The sequence below is a fragment of the Chiloscyllium plagiosum genome, unplaced genomic scaffold, assembly GCF_037043375.1.
Source record: "Chiloscyllium plagiosum isolate Xiang-an unplaced genomic scaffold, Cpla_swu_hap1 HiC_scaffold_30, whole genome shotgun sequence".
Lineage (NCBI taxonomy): Eukaryota > Metazoa > Chordata > Chondrichthyes > Orectolobiformes > Hemiscylliidae > Chiloscyllium > Chiloscyllium plagiosum.
The window spans coordinates 22935619-22953925 of NW_028270168.1; the positions used below are offsets into that span (position 1 = coordinate 22935619).

Below are 18307 nucleotides of genomic sequence, written 5' to 3' on the forward strand. Positions count from 1 at the left end.
TACACAGTATTTTAAATGCGGCTGAACCAATGTCTTGTACAATTTTAACATGACCTGCCAACCCTTACACTCAATACTCCGTCCGATGAAGGCAAGCATACCATATGCCTTCTTGACCACTCTATCCACCTGTGCAGCCATCTTCAGGGTACAATGGACCTGAACTCCCTGATCTCTCTATACATCAACTTTTCCCAAGGCTCTTCCGTTTACAGTATAGTTGGCTCGAGAATTAGACTTCCCAAAATGCATCATCTCACATTTACCTGGATTGAACTCCATCTGCCACTTCTCCACCAAATTCTTCAGTCTACCTATATTTGACAGTCCCCTATGCTTTCTGCTACTCCACTAATCTTCGTGTCATCTGCAAACTTACTGATCAGACCAACAATGGCCTCTTCCAGATCTTTTATGTATATTACAAACAACAGTGGCCCCAGCACTGATCCCTATGGAACACCACTGGTCACCTTTCTCCATTTCGAGAAACTCCCTTCAACTACTACTCTCTGTCTCCTGTTGCTCAACCAATTCTTTATCCACCTAGCTAGAACACCCTGCACACCATGTGACTTCACTTTCTCCATTAGTTTACCACAGGGAACCTTATCAAATGCCTTACTAAAGTCCATGTATATGATATCTATAGCCCTTCCTTCGTCTATCAACTTGGTCACTTCCTCAAAGAACTCTATTAAGTTGGCAAGGCATGATCTACCTCGCACAAAACCACGTTGCCTATCATTGATAAGTCCACTCTTTTCCTAATATAAATAGATTTTATCTCTCAGTACCTTCTCCAGCAACTTTCCCACCACCAGTCTGTACTTACCTGGAATATCCCTACTACTCTTCTTGTACAACGGGACAACATGAGCAACCCTCACTTCCTCTGGCATCTCACCTGTGTTTAAGGATGCTACGAAGATATCTGTCAGGGCTCCAGCTATTTCCTCTCTCGCCTCCCCCAACAACATGGGATAAATCACATCTGGTCCTAGGGATTTGTCCACCTTAATATCCTTTAGCCTACCCAACACATCTTCCCTCCTTATGTCAACATGATCCAGAGTAAACAAACTTCTATCTCTTATCTCAGCACTCACCACATCCTGTTCCTCAGTGAACACTGATACATAGTAAATCATTGAGAATCTTACCCATTTTCTCAGGTTCAGCAAACAACCTTCCTTCCTTCCTTATCCTTTAGTGGACCAATCCTTTCCTAGTTACCCTCTTGCTTCTTAGATAAGAATAAAAGGCCTTGGGATTCTTCTTAATCCTACTCACTTAAGATATTTCATGACCTCTTTTAACCCAATTGATTCCTCGTTTAAGATTAGTCCTACTCTCCTGATATTCCTCCAAGGCCCATTCTGTTCTCAGCTGCCTGGACCTTATGTACGCTTCCCTTTTCCTCTTGGCTCGTTGCACGATTTCTACAGTCGCCCACGGTTCACAAACCTTGCCTTTCCGATCCCTTTTTTTCAAAGGGACATGCTTATCCTGCAATATCTTCAACCTACCTTTGAAAGCCTCCCAGATACCAAATGTGGACTTTCCTTCAAATAGCTGTGTCCAATCCATATTTCCCAGCTCCTTACTAATTTTGATATATTTGGCCTTAGCGCAGTTTAGTACTCGTCCCTTAGGACCACTCTCATCTTTGTCCGAGTATTCTAAAACTTACAGAATGGCATGGCAGAAACCCACACCGACAAAGGGAGAAAATGCAAACCCCAAAGAAACCCAAGACTGGAATCAAACTTGGATCACTGGTGCTGTGAGGCAGCAGTGCTAACTACTGAGCCAGCATGCCACCCTAACCGTCTGGCTATTGAGGGAGTACAATGGAGGTTTACCAGACTGAGTCCTGGGATGGTGGGACGATATACAGGGAAAGAATTGGATCAGTTAGGACCATATTCACTAGTGTTTAGAAAAATGAGGGTGGGATCTCATAGAAACTGATAAACTAACATGACTATACAGTGTCGGTGCAAGAAGGATGTTATCATAAAACATCATAGAGTCCCTAAAGCATGGAAGCAAGCCATTCAGCCCATCAAGTCCACACTAACTCTCTGAGGAGCATTACACCCATACCCATTCTTCTACCCTACCTTATCACTTTAACCCTGCATTTCCTATGGCTAACCTACCTAGCCTGCACATCTTTGGATTGTGGGAAAAAACCAAAGCACCCAAAGTATGTTCTTGACAACTGGGGAGTTCAGAACCAGGAGTCAAAGTCTAAGAATAAGTAGTAGGCTTTTAGGACAGAGATGAGCAAGAATTTCTTCACCCAGAAAATGGTGAGCCTATGGAATTCCGTCATAGGAAACAGTTGAGGCCAAAATATTGAATATTTTTAAGAAAACTGTAAATACAGATCTTAAGATCAAAGGGATCAGGAATATGGGGTCAAAGCAAGATCAGGCTATACGGTTGGATTATAAAATTCCTGCTCCTATGTTCAGAATAAAATCATTTTCAAATGCAGAAATATCAAGTACAGAGGTTATTCAAACAAAGAATTTTATAGAACAGATCGAGGCCATTCAGCCCATTAGGTCCATCTGCATCTTTGAAAGAGCAATCATTTTATCCATTTATGGAAATTTTTGAAAATTTTCATTTCCACACATTTATCCACTTGCCTTTTCAAAATAATTTTGATTGATGGTTCCATCAGTGTTTGAGTTCAACACCACATGTTCTAAATCACTTGGGCAAATTTTCAACATTGCAAGAAATGTTGAAAATTTGTCCAAGTGATTTAGAAATCTTGCCCACCCCATCTTGTTCGATCCCACCTACAAAGTGAACCGTCATAAACCAGTGGCATTTGGGCACAACATATAAAAGCACAAACTTCAACGTTACAACTATTTTTGTCCCATTATCCCAAAGCAAGCATTTAGCAATGTGTTGTTATGGTTCTGTTCGCCGAGCTGGGAATTTGTGTTGCAGACATTTCGTCCCCTGTCTGGGTGGTATCCTCAGTGCTTGGGAGCCTCCTGTGAAGCGCTTCTGTGATGTTTCCTCCGGCATTTATAGTGATTTGTATCTGCCACTTCCGGTTGTCAGTTCCAGCTGTCCGCTGCAGTGGCCGGTATATTGGGTCCAGGTCGATGTGCTTATTGATTGAATCTGTGGATGAGTGCCATGCCTCTAGGAATTCCCTGGCTGTTCTCAGTTTGGCTTGTCCTATACTAGTAGTGTTGTCCCAGTTGAACTCATGTTGCTTGTCATCCGCGTGTCTGGCTACATGAGTTCAACTGGGACAACACTACTGTTATAGGACAAGCCAAACAGAGAACAGCCAGGGAATTCCGAGAGGCATGGCACTCATCCACAGATTCAATCAATAAGCACATCGACCTGGACCCAATATACCGGACACTGCAGCGGACAGCTGGAACTGACAACCAGAAGCGGCAGAGACAAATCACTATAAATGCCAGAGGAAACATCACAGAAGCACTTCACAGGAGGCTCCCAAGCACTGAGGATGTCACCTAGACAGGGGTCGAAACGTCTGCAACACACATTCCCAGCTCGCCGAACAGAACCACAACAACAACTAGCACCAGAGCTACAAATCTTCTCCCAAACTTTGATTTAGCAATCTAATGGAAGGCAGGTGACAGAAACTTGTTAAAGGTAAATCGTTTAGACCAGAGGGTTTTTTTGAGAAGTTTGAGTATCTTTTGGGAACACAGATGCAAATACATGAATTTTCAGAAGGTAAAATATAAGGCTTGTCACAAAACCTTTTACAAACTTCTTGCATTTGAGACAAAATAAAACGTTAATGTTAAACTGACATTAGACCACAGCAAAAAATGATAGCAATTCAATCAAGCACCTATTTGCAAATGGCTTCTGTAAAGTGGTCAATGGAATTTTGTATCATACAAACAGAGGAATAGAATACAGGAGGAATAGTATATACAGGAATAAAATTATTTGGATTAGGGAAGACTTTGAACTGTGCAATGCAGTGCTCAGTGTTTATTGTAGAAGGGATTTTAAAGCTGCAAGAAAGCAGCTTTAAGCAGCAGAAAGCAGATTCACCAGGATGATCACAAGGACTGGAAATGAAATAATTCAAACAAAAACTTTCCTGGATGTGGACCTTGCTGACAAGGCAAGAATATTCTGCTCTTAATTAGGAATGTGGTACTGAGCTTCTTTAACAAAATGATGTAGTCCATATAACAGGCAAGCAGCATGTACCTGAATTGTAACCTAGCAACAGCAAAGGAATGGTGACATAGTCCCTCGTCAGGATAGTATGAGGATACTGGTGTTGCCATGTGTCTGCTGCTTTATTTCTACGTGAAAGTGGTCACCAGTTTGGATGGTGTCTTCAAAGGAGGCTTGAGACACTGGGCTAGTCACACTTGTACACAAGTCTAGCAGATCTAATCATTACCTTTCAAAGTTCTGCAAAGTCTGGACAGCATAAGAAATTGACAATTCCCTTGGAATCAGTGATAATAGGTCGTCAATTGAAAATTACCAGAAACTGAACAAATTAGAAGAATTTTCTTTGCAGGGGCTTGCTGGAATTATCACAGCAGAAACCACTGTTTCTTTACAGGTTAAAAAAGGACAATTATTTGAAGTACAAAATACAAGATAATACTAAAGCACCTAGAGGCCAATTAAATTTTAAATAGATTAAACAAAAAAATTAGCAGATACAAATGTAAACGATTAACTGAAGAATCGAAACAGCTGCATAAAGCAGAACACATGTAAGTAGCATAGTTTCATGGGCTGTGGGGCGGCACAGTGACTCAGTGGTTAGCACTACTGCCTCACGGTACCCGGGTTCAATTTCAGCCTCAGTTGACTGTGTGGCATTTGCACATTCTCCCCGTTCTGCGTGGTTTTCTTCCAGGTGCGCCAGTTTCCTCACACATTCCAAAGATGCGCAAGCCAGGTGAATTGGCTATGCTAAATTCCAATAGTGTTAGGTGCATTAGTCAGAGGGAAATGGGTCTGGGTGGGTTACTCTTCAGAGGGTCAGAGTGGACTTGTTGAGCTGAAGGGCCTGTTTCTACACTGCAGGGCATCTAATCTAATTTCAGGACATTTCAATGATTTACAGCCATAGAGTAAGATTCCACATCACTGTAATGACATCCTTATAAATCATTTTTGAAGTGACACTGGTTGGGGGATAAATTCTGACCAGGATGCTGGGAGAACTGCCCTGCTCTTCAATGAGTGACATAAGATCTTTAACCTCCATTTGAGAAGGCAGACAGGCCTTCAGTTTAATATCTCATCCAAAGGTCAGACTGCAGCGTCAAATAGGTACTGCGCAGAAGTTTCTGGACTGGAACTTGAACAGCCCTTTTGGAGGGCTTTGGCTAATGTTTATTATGAGTGTAAGCATATGAAAATGACAGACAGGAAAGGACCAGGTGACTTCTCCAACCTGCCCCACACTAGTCATGGCTAGAGTATTGTGACTAAACAATTAAATATACATAGCCCAACTCACAGGTGTGTGATTTTCCATTGCTTCACCTGACAGGATCTTCTTATACTACTGGAAGCCTCCATTATTAGTGATCCAGCAAACACCTTGTCCAAGTCACAGAACCTCAGGACTATACATACTATTTTAGTATGGGATGGTTGGATAATGACCAGGAACCAGGTATGCATGCTGACTCCAGCCAATTCTTCTTAAACCCAGAGTTATAAATGTTAAGGATGTCACTGTCAACACATGCCTTCAGTATAGGGAGGGTTACGGGCTGGAGCAGGTGATCTGGAAAAATTTTCTAATACTGGCAATGACACACAGTAAGTTAAATGAAACCAGGTTGCTTAAATATTTTATGGGCATGATGGGATGCACCCTAGGATACTAAAGGAAGTAGCTTCCGAGATGGTGGATACTCTAGTAGTAATCTTCCAGGAATCCTCAGATTCTGGAAGAATCCCAAAGGTTTGGAAAACTACCTACCTAACACCCTTATTTAAAAGAAAACAAATTTAAAAAAAGCAGGTAAACTGTAGGCAAGCTAGCTTAGCATACATCATTCGGAAAACGTTATAGTCTATTATGAAAAATGCAACTGCAGTGAATTTAGAAATACATTATATGATAAGCATGGCTTCATGAAAGGGATATCAACTTTGATAAGCTTACTAGAATTCTTGGGAATAAAGCACTGATTTCATAATTAGAGAATTAAATAGAATTAAATCTCTCTAAGGTAGTAATTAGCTTAAGCTAGAGAAAGGTCATGGCAAGAGACCTCAGACCCTTGGCGTTTTCCTTTTGCCCAATGTGGGAATTAAAGAACTCTTCCAATGCCCCTGGCAAATACCTGTGCAATGAGTGTGTTCAGCGGCAGTGACTGGTTAACTATTTTTCAGAGTTGGAGCTACGACGAGACTCACTGTGGAACATCCACAATGCTGAAAATGTCTAGGTAGCATGATTAGCAAGGTGATCACACCACAGGTGAGGATTACACAGGCAGAAAGGTAAAAGGTGACAAAGTAAAATGTTCAGGAAACAAGTGTAGGAATCCTCTACGATCATGCCCCTCTTAAACAGAGATACGACTTTCAATACTGAGGGAATGTCACATAGTGGCTGCAGGACATTCGGAAGCAGGAGGGTGAACAGTCAGTGATCATGGTAACATAGGTACCAACAATATAGGTAAATAAAAGGATGAGGACCTGAATGCTGAATATGGGGAGTTAGGAGATAAATTTAAGTGAGGACTTCAAATGTCATAATCTCAGAATTATTTCCAGTGCTACATGCTAGTGAAAAGAGGAACAAGGTAGATCAGATGAATGGCTGGAGAAATGGTGTACCAGAGAGGGGTTTAGATTCTTGAGACACTGGGACAGTTTCTGGGGTAGGTGAACCAGTGCAAACCTGACAGGTTGGACCTGGGCAGAGTTGGGACAAATATCCTCATGGAGGCTTTTGCTAGTTCAATTGGTGAGGGTTGAAACTAGCATGGCAGGGGGTGGGGACTAAAGTGTAGGCTTAGATGGGTCAGATTCAGATCAGGAAACAGGAGATAGAACATTAGCTTGCAATGTAGTCATCAACTCGGAAAGACAGGCAAAAGAAACAAGAATTAAAAGGCACCAAAGGAAATTGATGAGGTTGAGCTGTTTATACTACAATACAAGGAAAATGACAAACAAGGCAAATGAACTCAGGGCATACTTAGACACATAGCAGCATGATGTCATTGCTATAATGGAAATCAGGCTAAAGCAGTTCAATATCCCTGGATATGGAATTTTCAGACAAGATAGTAAGTGACAAAAAAAATGTGGGGTAGCAGTATTGATTAAAGAATCAGTTACAGTTTTGAGAAGGGATGATATTCTAAACAGGTTAACAAATGAGACTTTACAGGTTGAGCTTAAGAATAAAACAGGGGCAGATACACTACCAAGATATGCTGCAGACTCCCAAATAGTGAGAGGGTGATAGAACACATATGTAGACAAATTTCTGCCTGCAGGAATGAGGCAGCAATAATAGGAGACTTTAACTATCACAATATCAATTCAGTTTCAAACAACCTAAGGGACATTTTGGGTGAAAATTTCATGTCCTGTGGAAAAAGAAAGAGGTAAAGTCATGAGTAAAAGCTTTACACTGGTGGAAGGCATATTTTACAAAACCAAGAAGTGATTTGGCTCACATGGACTAAACAGAACTGCTCAAGGATAATCAGTGAAAAGTGAGATCCTTAGGGCACACATTCCTCCAAAAATAAGAATAGTACTACCAAATCCAGACTAGGAAAATACAGGGGAAGATTAAATAGAAAATGAAAGCTGATGATAGGCACAAAAAACTCAACACAGCAGATAGCCTACGGGAATATAGAAAGTACAGGAATGAAGTAAAAAAATAGAAATTAGAGACTATATTAAAAATACTAGCAAGATAAAGGAAAACTCAAAGATGTTTTACCAGTACGTAAAGAACGAAAGGATAGTTCGTGAAAAAGTCAGAACTTTCAGAGGTGAAGAAGGGAACTTGTGAAGATAGGAAATATGGGAAGAATTTTAAATGAATTTTTCATTCCCATTTTCACAAAGAAAAAGGACGATGTGGACATAGTAATTCATGAGCAGCAGTGTGAAATATTGGACAAAATAATCACAATGAGACAGTTAAGTGTTAGAGTTGGAATCTTTGAAAGTAGTAAGTCACGAGGGCCGGATAGATTGTTCCCAAGGATGTCGAAGATGATCAGGAAAACAGCAGATGCTCAGAGGAATATGCTCCAATTTTCACTAACCACAAGTAAGGTGTGGGAGAACTGTAGGAATGCAAATGTGGTTCTGTTATTTAAAAAGGGTACAAAGCAAATGGCAAGCAATTATACTCCTGTTAGTCTTACTTCAGCCATGGGCAAATTGTTTGAATCAATCCTAAGAGTGGATAAAGGCATGGATTAGTCAGGGATAGTCAGCATTGCTTTAAGGAAGATCATGCCTTACAAAGTGGGTTAAATTCTTTGAGGAAGAGGAGGAGGACTGATGAGGGTAGCACAGTGGTTATTGACTACATGGATTTTACTAAGGTGTTTGACAAGGTCCCACATGGCAGACTGATCAAAAAGTGAAAGGACACAGGGCAACGTGTCAAATTAGGTCCAAAGTTGGCTTAGTAAAGAAAACAAAAGAAAATGGTTGATGACTGCCCTTACAAATGGAAAGCTGTTTCAAATGGTGTTCCACTAGGAGTCAAGGCTGGTACTCCTGTTGTTTGTTTTACACATTAATGATTTGGGCTTGAAGTACTGGGTAAAATTGGGAAATTTGCAAACACAAAAATTTGCTGTGTAGTGGATAGTGTAGAAGATAGCTGTCAGCTCCAAAATGATACAGATGGATTGGTGGAGTGGGCAGTAAAGTGGTAGGTGGAATCCAATTCTGATAACTGTGAAGTAATGCATTTCAGGAGGTCAAACAGTAAAAGGGAAAACACAACATATGGGAATGTACTGAGAGGGGTAGATGAAGTGAGATTTTGGCATGTAAGTGCAAAGGTAGCAATACAGATAGATAAAGGTTGTAAAGAAGGCATCTGCCTTCATTTATAGAAGTATGAAATACAGAAGCAGGGATATTATGAAGAAACTGTATGTCACTGGTGAGGTCACAACTAGAGTACTGCATGCAGTTCTGGTCACATTACAGGAAGGTCATAATTGCTCTGGAGAATGTGCAGAGAAGACTTACTACCCTGTTGCATAGGCTGGAAAACAGTAGCTACAGAGAGATATTGGGGTAGTTTTCCTTGGAATAGAGAAGGCTGAGGGATGGCATAATTGAAGTGTATGAAATTGTGTGAGTCATAGAGGTAGAGTAGACAGGAGGAACCTGTATCCCTTTGCAGTGGTTAATAGGTTCAAGTAAGTGGCAGAAGGATTAGAGGGGATGTGAAGGCAACCTTTTGTTTTTAAAAAAACACACAGGATGATCGGTGTCTGGAATTCACTGCCTGAATTGGCGATGGAGGTAGAGACCTTAAAATATTTTTTAAAAGTACCTGGACCTGCAACTTAAGTGCTGTAAACTGCAGGACTATGGGCAGTGTGCAAGAAAGGACATCTAGGCATCTTTGGGTTAACATTAACAAAATGGGCTGAAAAAACCCTTCTGTGCTGTATCATTTCCATTGTTTTATGATAAAGAGCAAGCAATGGATGTAACATCAAACACATTAAAAAAATCCAAATATAACCCCCGATAACTCCAAGCCTCAATGCAGACACGATGACAGTGTCTTCACGGCCTGCTTAAAAGACCCCTGTGAAGGCCTCCCGAGGCTGGGCATAGTGGACTCCCGACCTCCTGATGTGATATGGCGGCTTCCTGGTTTGGCATAATGGTGACCTGTGGCAGTCTCCCAATATGGTGTGGCAGCCTTCTAGTGGAATGTGGCATTCTCTCAGCCTGGCATGGCCTCAGTGTGGTCTCCTTAGTCTTGAGGCAATTCCAGACCGACCCCCACCCCCGCAGCCGCTTGAACCTAGAAACAAGGCCCGGCGCAGTCTGGAGGCTGGCCTGGGTTGGAAGACCATTGTTCTGAACTTTTAATTATTTCTGCAATGCTGGACTTATTCCTCTATTTTCTAAGATTGACAAAGCTATACCTAGGTACCTTTGTATCTAAGAACGCTCTGTATGTGGCGACTTAGAAACTTTTCACTGTACTCATGTGATAATAAAACTAATTCAATTCAATAAAAGATACCACTCGTTAGGATACTTAGTAAGACAAGTGTCAATGGTGTTAGAGGTAGTATGCGATCATGGATAGAGGATCGGCTAATTAATAAAAGAGATCTGCAATTGGGGGACATTTTCAGGATGGCACCCTGCTGCTGGAGTGTCACAGCAATCAGTGCTGGGCCAAAATCTTTTTACAATATATATATTAATGGTATACTACAGCCAAGTTTACATATGCCTCAAAAGTAGGTAGGAAGGCAAGTGGTGAGGATAACACAGTCTGCAAGTTAAGCAAAAACTTAGTAGACAGAATATTAAGTGGGAAAATGTGAGGTTATACACTTTTGCAGGAAGAATAGAAAAGCTAAGTATTCGTTAATTAATTGAGAAAGACTGCAGAAAGCTACAAAAAAAAAAAGGGGGGGGGATTTGGCAGCCCTTGTCCACAAAATCACAAAAAGGTAGCATCCAAGTTCAGCAAATAGTAGGGATTGCAAATGGAATGTTGGCCTTTATTTCAATCAGAGTGGAATATGAAAGACTTTGCTAAAACAATACAAGGCAAAATTGTTGGAGACTACAGATAGAATGTGTGAACAGTTTGGGTCCTTTATCCAAGGAAAGATATTATGGCATCGGATGTGATCTAGAGAACGTTCACTAAGCTGATACCAGGTATGAAGAGACTGTACTGAGGGAAGGTTGAGTAGGTTAGGCCTGTCCTAATTGGCATTTATAAGAATGAGAGGCAGCCTTATTGAAACAATGAAGATTTCCAGGGAACTTGATAGGGTAGAGAGAGGAAAATTGTTTCCCCTTATGGGAGAGTCGAGGACCAGAGGGCATAATCTCAGAACAAAGGGTCATGCATCTAAACAGAATTTCTTCTCTCAGAGGCTAGTGAATCTGTGGTATTCTTTACCACAGAGACAGAAATGTCAAGTATATTCAAGACTGATTTTTAATCAGTAAGGGAATGAAGGATTATAGGGAACATGCAGGAATGTCGAGTTAATCAAACCAGCCAAGATCCCACTGGATGGCACAGCAGGTTCAATAGGTTGAATGACCTATTTTTGTTCCTATGTCCTCTAGTTTTAAAGATCGGAATAACATTTTCTGTATGCATGCTACATTTGGCATGGTCACAAACACATATGCACAAGTTTCCATGTATTAAAATATTTTAAATCAGGTAAGTAGGGGCAAGAATCAGAGAAGTATACATGACAGAAGGCAGACATTCAGAATTTCATGCCTGTGAAGCTCTTTGAATGAATGAATATGTTGCATTCCCCAGCTTTCTACAGCCTTGCAAATATCTCCTCCGAACAATAGTTATTCAAATCCAGTTTGAAAATTATTTTTCGATCTGCTTACACCAGCATTTGATGCAGCACATTCCAGGTAACAATTTACAGTTCAATTCCTTCCTTATCTGACCCCCCCCCATCAACACTGGCTCTGCTTTTGTCAATTAACAGAACTCTGTATCCATTGATTATGAAGTCTTGTGCCTTTAGAGACAAACAGTCTCTCCTCCTTCAAGAGTTTTGAACTCCTCTATTAAGTCTCCTAAGCATATGTCAACAGAATGGTGGTGGCAGTAATTGTGGTACAGAAGAACTGAAACATACTTTGATTTGTAAAGTGTGTACAAAAAAAAAATTCTGATTCACTATGTGGGTGTACCTACTAGAGAAGGTGCAAAACTTGACCTACTATTGGAAAAAAGGCAGGGCAGGTGACTGAAGTGTCAGTGAGGGAGCACTTGGGGACCAGCGACCATAATTCTATTAGTTTTAAAATAGTGATGGCAAAGGGTAGACCAGATCTAAAAGTTGAGGTTCTAAATTGGAGAAAGGCCAATTTTGATGGTATTAGGCAAGAACTTTCAAAAGCCAATTGTGGGCAGATGTTCGCAGGTGGAACAAGGGACTGCTGGAAAATGGGAAACCTTCAGAAATGAAATAACAAGAATCCAGAGAAAGTATATTCCTGTTAGGGTGAAAGGAAAAGCTGGTAGGCATAGGGAATGCAGGATGACAAAAGAAATTGAGGTTTTGGTTAAGAAAAAGGAGGAAGCCTATAGACAGGATATATCGAGTGAATCCCTCGAAGAGTATTAAGGCAGTAGGAGCATACTGAAGAGGGAAATCAGGAGGGCAAAAAGGGAACATGAGATAGCTTTAGCAAATAGAGTTAAGGAGAATCCAAATGGTGTTTACAAATACATTAAGGACAAAAGGGTAACTAGGGACAAAATAGGGCCCCTCAGAAATCAGCAAGGTGGCCTTTGTGTGGAGCTGCAGGAGATGGGGGAAGATAATAAACGAGTATTTTGCATCAATTATTTACTGTGGAAAAGGATATGGAAGATATAGACTGTAGGGAAATAGATGGTGACATCTTTAAAAATGTCCATAGTACAGAGGAAGAAGTGCTGGATGTCTTGAAACACAAAGGTGGATAAATCCCCAGGACCCGATCAAATGTACTCTAGAACTCTGTGGGAGTCTAGGGAAGTGATTGCTGGTATCTTACGGAAATATTTGTATCATTATATAGTCACAGCTGAGGAGCCGGAAGACTGGAAGTTGGCTAACGTGGTGCCACTGTTTAAGAAAGGTGGGAAGGACAATCTATAGACCGGCGAGCCTGACGTCGGTGGTGGGCAAATTGGTGGAGGGAATCTGGAGGGATAGGATGTACATGTATTTGGAAAGGCAAGATCAGATTAGGGATAATCAACATGGCTTTGTGCGTGGGAAATCATGTCTCACAAACTTGATTTGAGTTTTTTGAAGTAACAAAAAGGATTGATGAGGGCAATAGACGCAATCTATATGGACTTCAGTAAGGCTGGACTTCAGTAAGGCTTTCGACAAGGTTCTCCATGGGACACCGATTAGCAAGGTTAGATCTCAGGGAGAACTAGCCATTTGGATACAGAACTGGCCCAAAAGGTAGAAGACAGAAGGTGGTGGTGGAGAGTTGTATTTTAGACTGGAGGCCTGTGACCAGTGGAGTTCCACAAGGATTGGTGCTGAGTCCTCTAATTTTCGTCATTTATATAAATGATTTGGATGCGAGAATAGGAGGTACAGTTAGTAAGTTTGCAGATGACACCAAAATTGAAGGTGTAGTGGACAGCGAAGGAGGTTACCTCAGATTATAACGGGATCTTGATCAGATGGGCCAATGGGGTGAGAAGTGTCAGATTGAGTAATTCAGATAAATGAGAGGTGCTGCATTTTGGGAAAACAAATCTTAGCAGGACTTATACACTTAATGGGAAGGTCCTGGGGTGTGTTGCTGAACAAAGAGACCTTGGAGTGCAGGTTCATAGCTACTCAAAAGTGGAGTCGCAGGTAGATAGGATAGTGAAGAACGCCTTTGGTATGCTTTCCTTTATTGATCAGAGTATTGAGTACAGGAGTTGGGAGGTCATGTTGCGGCTGTACAGGACATTGGTTAGGCCACAGTTGGAATACTGCATGCAGTTCTGGTCTCCTTCCTATTGGAAAGATGTTGTGAAACTTGAAAGGGTTCAGAAAAGATTTACAAGGATGTTGCCATGGTTGGAGGATTTGAGCTTATAGGGAGGAGAGGTTGAAGAGGCTGGGGCTGTTTTTCCTGGAGCCCCAGAGGCTGAGGGGTGACCATATAGAGGTTTACAAAATCATGAGGGGCATGGATAGGATAAATAGACAGAGTCTTTTCCATGGGTCAGGGAGTCCAGAACTAGAGAGGGCATAGGTTTAGGGTGAGAGGGAAAGATATAAAAGAGACCTAAGGGGCACCCTTTTGAGACAAAGGGTGGTATACGTGTATGGAATGAGCTGTCAGAAGTAGTGGTGAAGGCTAGTACAAATTGCAACATTTAAAAGGCATTGGGTGGCTATATGAAGGATTTGGAGGGATATGGGCCAGGTGCTGGCAGGTGGACGAGATTGGGTTGGAATATCTGGTCGACATGAACAGGTTGGACCGAGGGGTCTGTTTCCATGCTGTATATCTCTATGACTATGACATTCAAATCTGTAACACTGCCAAAAATTAATAAAATTACACAAAGATGTGAAATGCAAAAAGCTTGTAGAAAACTATCACAAAAAGATTTATTTGATTTTAAAAGAATATATTTCCCCTTCTTCAACCTACTTGCCAGCCCAGATATCCTCCCCGAACAGATCAGAAATTTAAATTTTTTTTTAAAAAAATGGCTTGTCCTGTAAAACATGAACCAAAGTCGACACAAAGTGAAGACAAACTAGGTTCGTACATCACAACATTACAATAAAATGGCACTGCAGAGTACCATTTAAAAAATACAAGCAAACAAAAATAAGTGTATTCCTGTAGTATCCAAGCATTGCATTAATATTATGGGGAAAGTGCAGGGCTCACTCAGTCTTTACAATCGAGGTTTTATCGGCAGTAGTTTTTTTTATTTTCACGGGGCAGCCACTTGCATCAGCTTTGCTCGCGCTCTTTAATGAGTAATGCAGTGTGTTGGCCTCCACTGGAGATGGACAGCACGTCTCTATTCTCCAGCTGCTGACCTGACATCTGGACTGGACTCCACACATCTTCCTCATTACCTGTGCTCAGCTGGAAGTTCGTTCCCATTCCCCAGGCAAAGGCTCGGCCTAGGAGAACAATCATTTGGAGGTGATTGGAGGATTAAAACTAAAATCAATGTCAGTGCTACATCGAGTGAACTCGGCAACAGATTAGTATTTTGAGGGGAGAATATAGTAACAGATAAAGGGGAGGAGGGTAAACATAACGAAACCTTACCATCCTTGCTGACGGCATAACTAACAGATGCCCCACACGCCACTGTCGTGATAACAGGGAGTCCTTGCACGATGGTTGGTGTACTCTTTTCTGTACCATGCTCTCCCAACCCTAGGCGGCCATACTCTGCTCGACCCAAGCTGTATACTTTACCTTTTATTGGAAAGTAAAAAACACATGATCAGAATCTATGAAAAGAAAAGCAAATAAATCCACGCTTGCCCAGAAAGAAACATTTTAATTTCCAAAACTGGCATTAGGAGAGGTTTAATCATCTGCTTGGGAGTCCTTTCCACCATACATATTGTACAATTTAATTCGCTAGTCAGCTCTGAGCTCTGCAAAACACCATCGACAGACCAGGCAACACCACCTCTTTAGAGTTTGTTTGGCTTTGTCCCTAGCAGTTGTAACTGTACTTACATGGCTAGTACCCTCAGCACCCAGTCAGAAGTTAAGCGTTTTGATTTATACATTTGGTCTCATTGTCCAGTTCAAATCACCCTTGAGAAGGAGGTGGTGAACCACCACTTTGATTCTGTATCAGGCTGGTTCGGTACAACCGAGAGGCTTGCTATATGCTACCTCTGAGGGAACTGGTCAGTCAGTCAATCAATCAACTTCACTGGACAAGAGTCTAAACAGCTGTTGAGCTATTTGCCATGGTTTTGCACATTCACTTAAAATTTATCAATATCTAATTTTGTTACTCTATATACACAACTGAGATAATTACCTAATTTTGTACGATCTGGAAATTTGGTTGTGATTTTTTTTAATCCCCATCTAAAAAGATAAACAGAGAGTGAACAGTTAAGGTCCTGCCACAGATCTCTCTAAGATGCCAGTTAGAATTTGCTGCTCCTTTCTGTTTCAAGACTTATGTCTGTGATCCCAGGAAATGAAATCCTTGTTTCCGCCATCACTCTTTCAGCCACGTCCCCACTCTCTCGATCTTGTATCTGCAGCATTTTACATTTGGCTCTGGTGATAATTGCAAGACTGATCCTTCATTTAGCTCTTTAACTGAGTTTGTTGTTCCTGGTACTCTTCCAAACATGGCCTCTTGCCTATTTTTCATTGAACATCAATGACTGAATATTCCTCCTCCCACCCCATTGTCAAAAAATATTTTCAAACTAATTTTATATGTCTCTTGCCCTGATGGAAGCATACTGTGCAGAACTTTCAACTAGGCTTGTAATGTCTGTTTCTAATGCCAAATTATTGAAACTCTACAGCCATCACAGTGCAATTTGTCCTGCCACTCATGCTGTCATTTTGGACTGGAGCATCTTACTGTGCTGCATTATAGAAATTTAAAGGATGTTGTCCAAAATGACAGCATGAGTGGCAGGACAAAGTGTACTGTGATGGCTGTAGAGTTTCAATAATTCGGCATTAGGCACAGACTTTGTAAGTCTAATTGAGAGTTCTGCACAGTATGCTTCCATCAAGGTAAGAGACATGTAAAGTCAGATTGGAAGTATTTTTAGATTGTGGGGTGGGAGGAGGAATATTCAGTCATTAATGCTACATGGAAAATAGGCAAGAGGCCACGTTTGGAAGAGTACCAGGAACAACAAGCTCAATTAAAGAGCTAAATTAAAGATCAGTTTTGGAATGGTCACCAGAGCCAAATTAAAACTGTTGCAGAGACAAAATCAAGACAGTGGGGACATGGCTGAAGGAGTGATTTGGGGAAAAAGGGATTCTGTTTCATGGGATTCACAGATACAAGTCATGGAACAGAAAGGAACAGTAAAATCTAACTAGTGGCATCCTACAGAGATCTGTGGCAGGATCTTAATTGCTCACCCTGCATATTAATGACTTCGATGATGGGAGGGGAAAAAAAAACAAATTTCCAGATGGTACAAAGTTAGGTAATTATCTATGTCATGCGTATGGAGTAATAAAATTACAGATATTAATAAATTAAGTAAATAGGCAAAGCTGTGGCAAACAGATTTCAACCTAGACAAATGCTAAGTCATCGCCTTGGGCAATTAAAACAAAAGTATAGAACATCAAACTTTCAAAAGGTTAAAAGCTGAAACACTGGGTACCCAAAGAGCCTTGGATATCCAGATATACAAATAACAAAGAGGCACTCCATACAGTGCACATCTCCACCATATTGTGTTTACTCCACTCAGTAGTTACATAGCTACTCCTTGAAGCTTTTCCTGATTAGCTGATGCTGAGAATACAAGCCTGAAAAAATAAATTTATTTATTTTAAGGGTGTGTCCCACTGACGTAGTTTCAGCCTAATTCACATTCAACAACCAGCTCCAAAAACTCAGCCCACATTTGGCAGCTATGAAAATTTACACCATATCAGCTGAAACTGATACCCATAACTTTCTACAGTAACTAGTATTCTAAGCAAAGCAAAAAAGTCGATATGCCCCAACTCCCAGTGTTAATGGATAGATCATCTTAAAAACAAATTCCAGAATCTTATCAGCATCTTCATCAAAACAAATCTTCCACATGTTCCTTTGGCCATATCCTATGTCATCTCCATGCAATACATCCATTAGTGTTTTTTTAAGATATATGGTTGGCAGATAAATGGGGATGAAAATATTATCTATGCCCACCTTCAGTAACAAGATACAGAAATCTGTTCAAAAGGCTGATGGGACACTGGCCTTTATATCTGGAGGGTAAAACACAATGGGGTAGAACTTGTCAACTATATGAAGCCCAGATTAGCCAACACCTGAAGTACGGAGACAGCTCTGTGCAATATTATTTGAGGTAGCATTAAGATAGTAAAAACTTCAGAACTTTAATAACTTCATGGATTGAAAGAAACAGCAATAACCATTTGGAATAAATTGTTAAGGGACAAGGACAAACTGTTATACTGGAAGTGAAAGCAATTAGCCATGCCTGGGAAAAGAAATTAAATTTACATAAATAAAACTGTTTAAACACCTGCTTAACTGACTGCCCTGCAGAAGAGTTTAAGGCATTAACAGCACAAAAGTTGTGTCTTCAAACAGACAATGTCGAATGTAACAAGGAACAGGGAAGCTACTTCTGATAGGAAGACAAGTTGCAGATTTGCAATATTGTGGGTGGAAGAATCCAAAGGATCATCAATAATGTCATATCATAAACCTGAAGGAGAGAAAATATAATATAAAATTCAACTCCAGGACTCTTCAATAGAAAACTTCGAAGAAGAACATTGTACAAGGATCAAAGTATGAACATCGAGACCAGGC

The 18307-nt window shown here is 40.9% G+C and overlaps 1 protein-coding gene across 3 annotated transcripts in view; it reads right to left on the minus strand.

Annotated features, from left to right (window-relative positions):
• Positions 1 to 3542: 3542 nt before the first annotated feature.
• rcc1 (regulator of chromosome condensation 1) overlaps positions 3543 to 18307 on the minus strand; it is a 40276-nt gene continuing 25511 nt past the window's right edge. For all 3 annotated transcript variants that reach the window (XM_043717586.2, XM_043717583.2, XM_043717587.2), the window contains exons 9-10: positions 15067 to 15219; positions 3543 to 14915 (exon numbers count right to left, since the gene is read on the minus strand). In XM_043717586.2, coding sequence (XP_043573521.1) covers positions 14740 to 14915; positions 15067 to 15219 — 329 coding nt within the window. In that variant the 3' untranslated portion in view covers positions 3543 to 14739. The remainder of the gene's footprint in view (positions 14916 to 15066; positions 15220 to 18307) is intronic.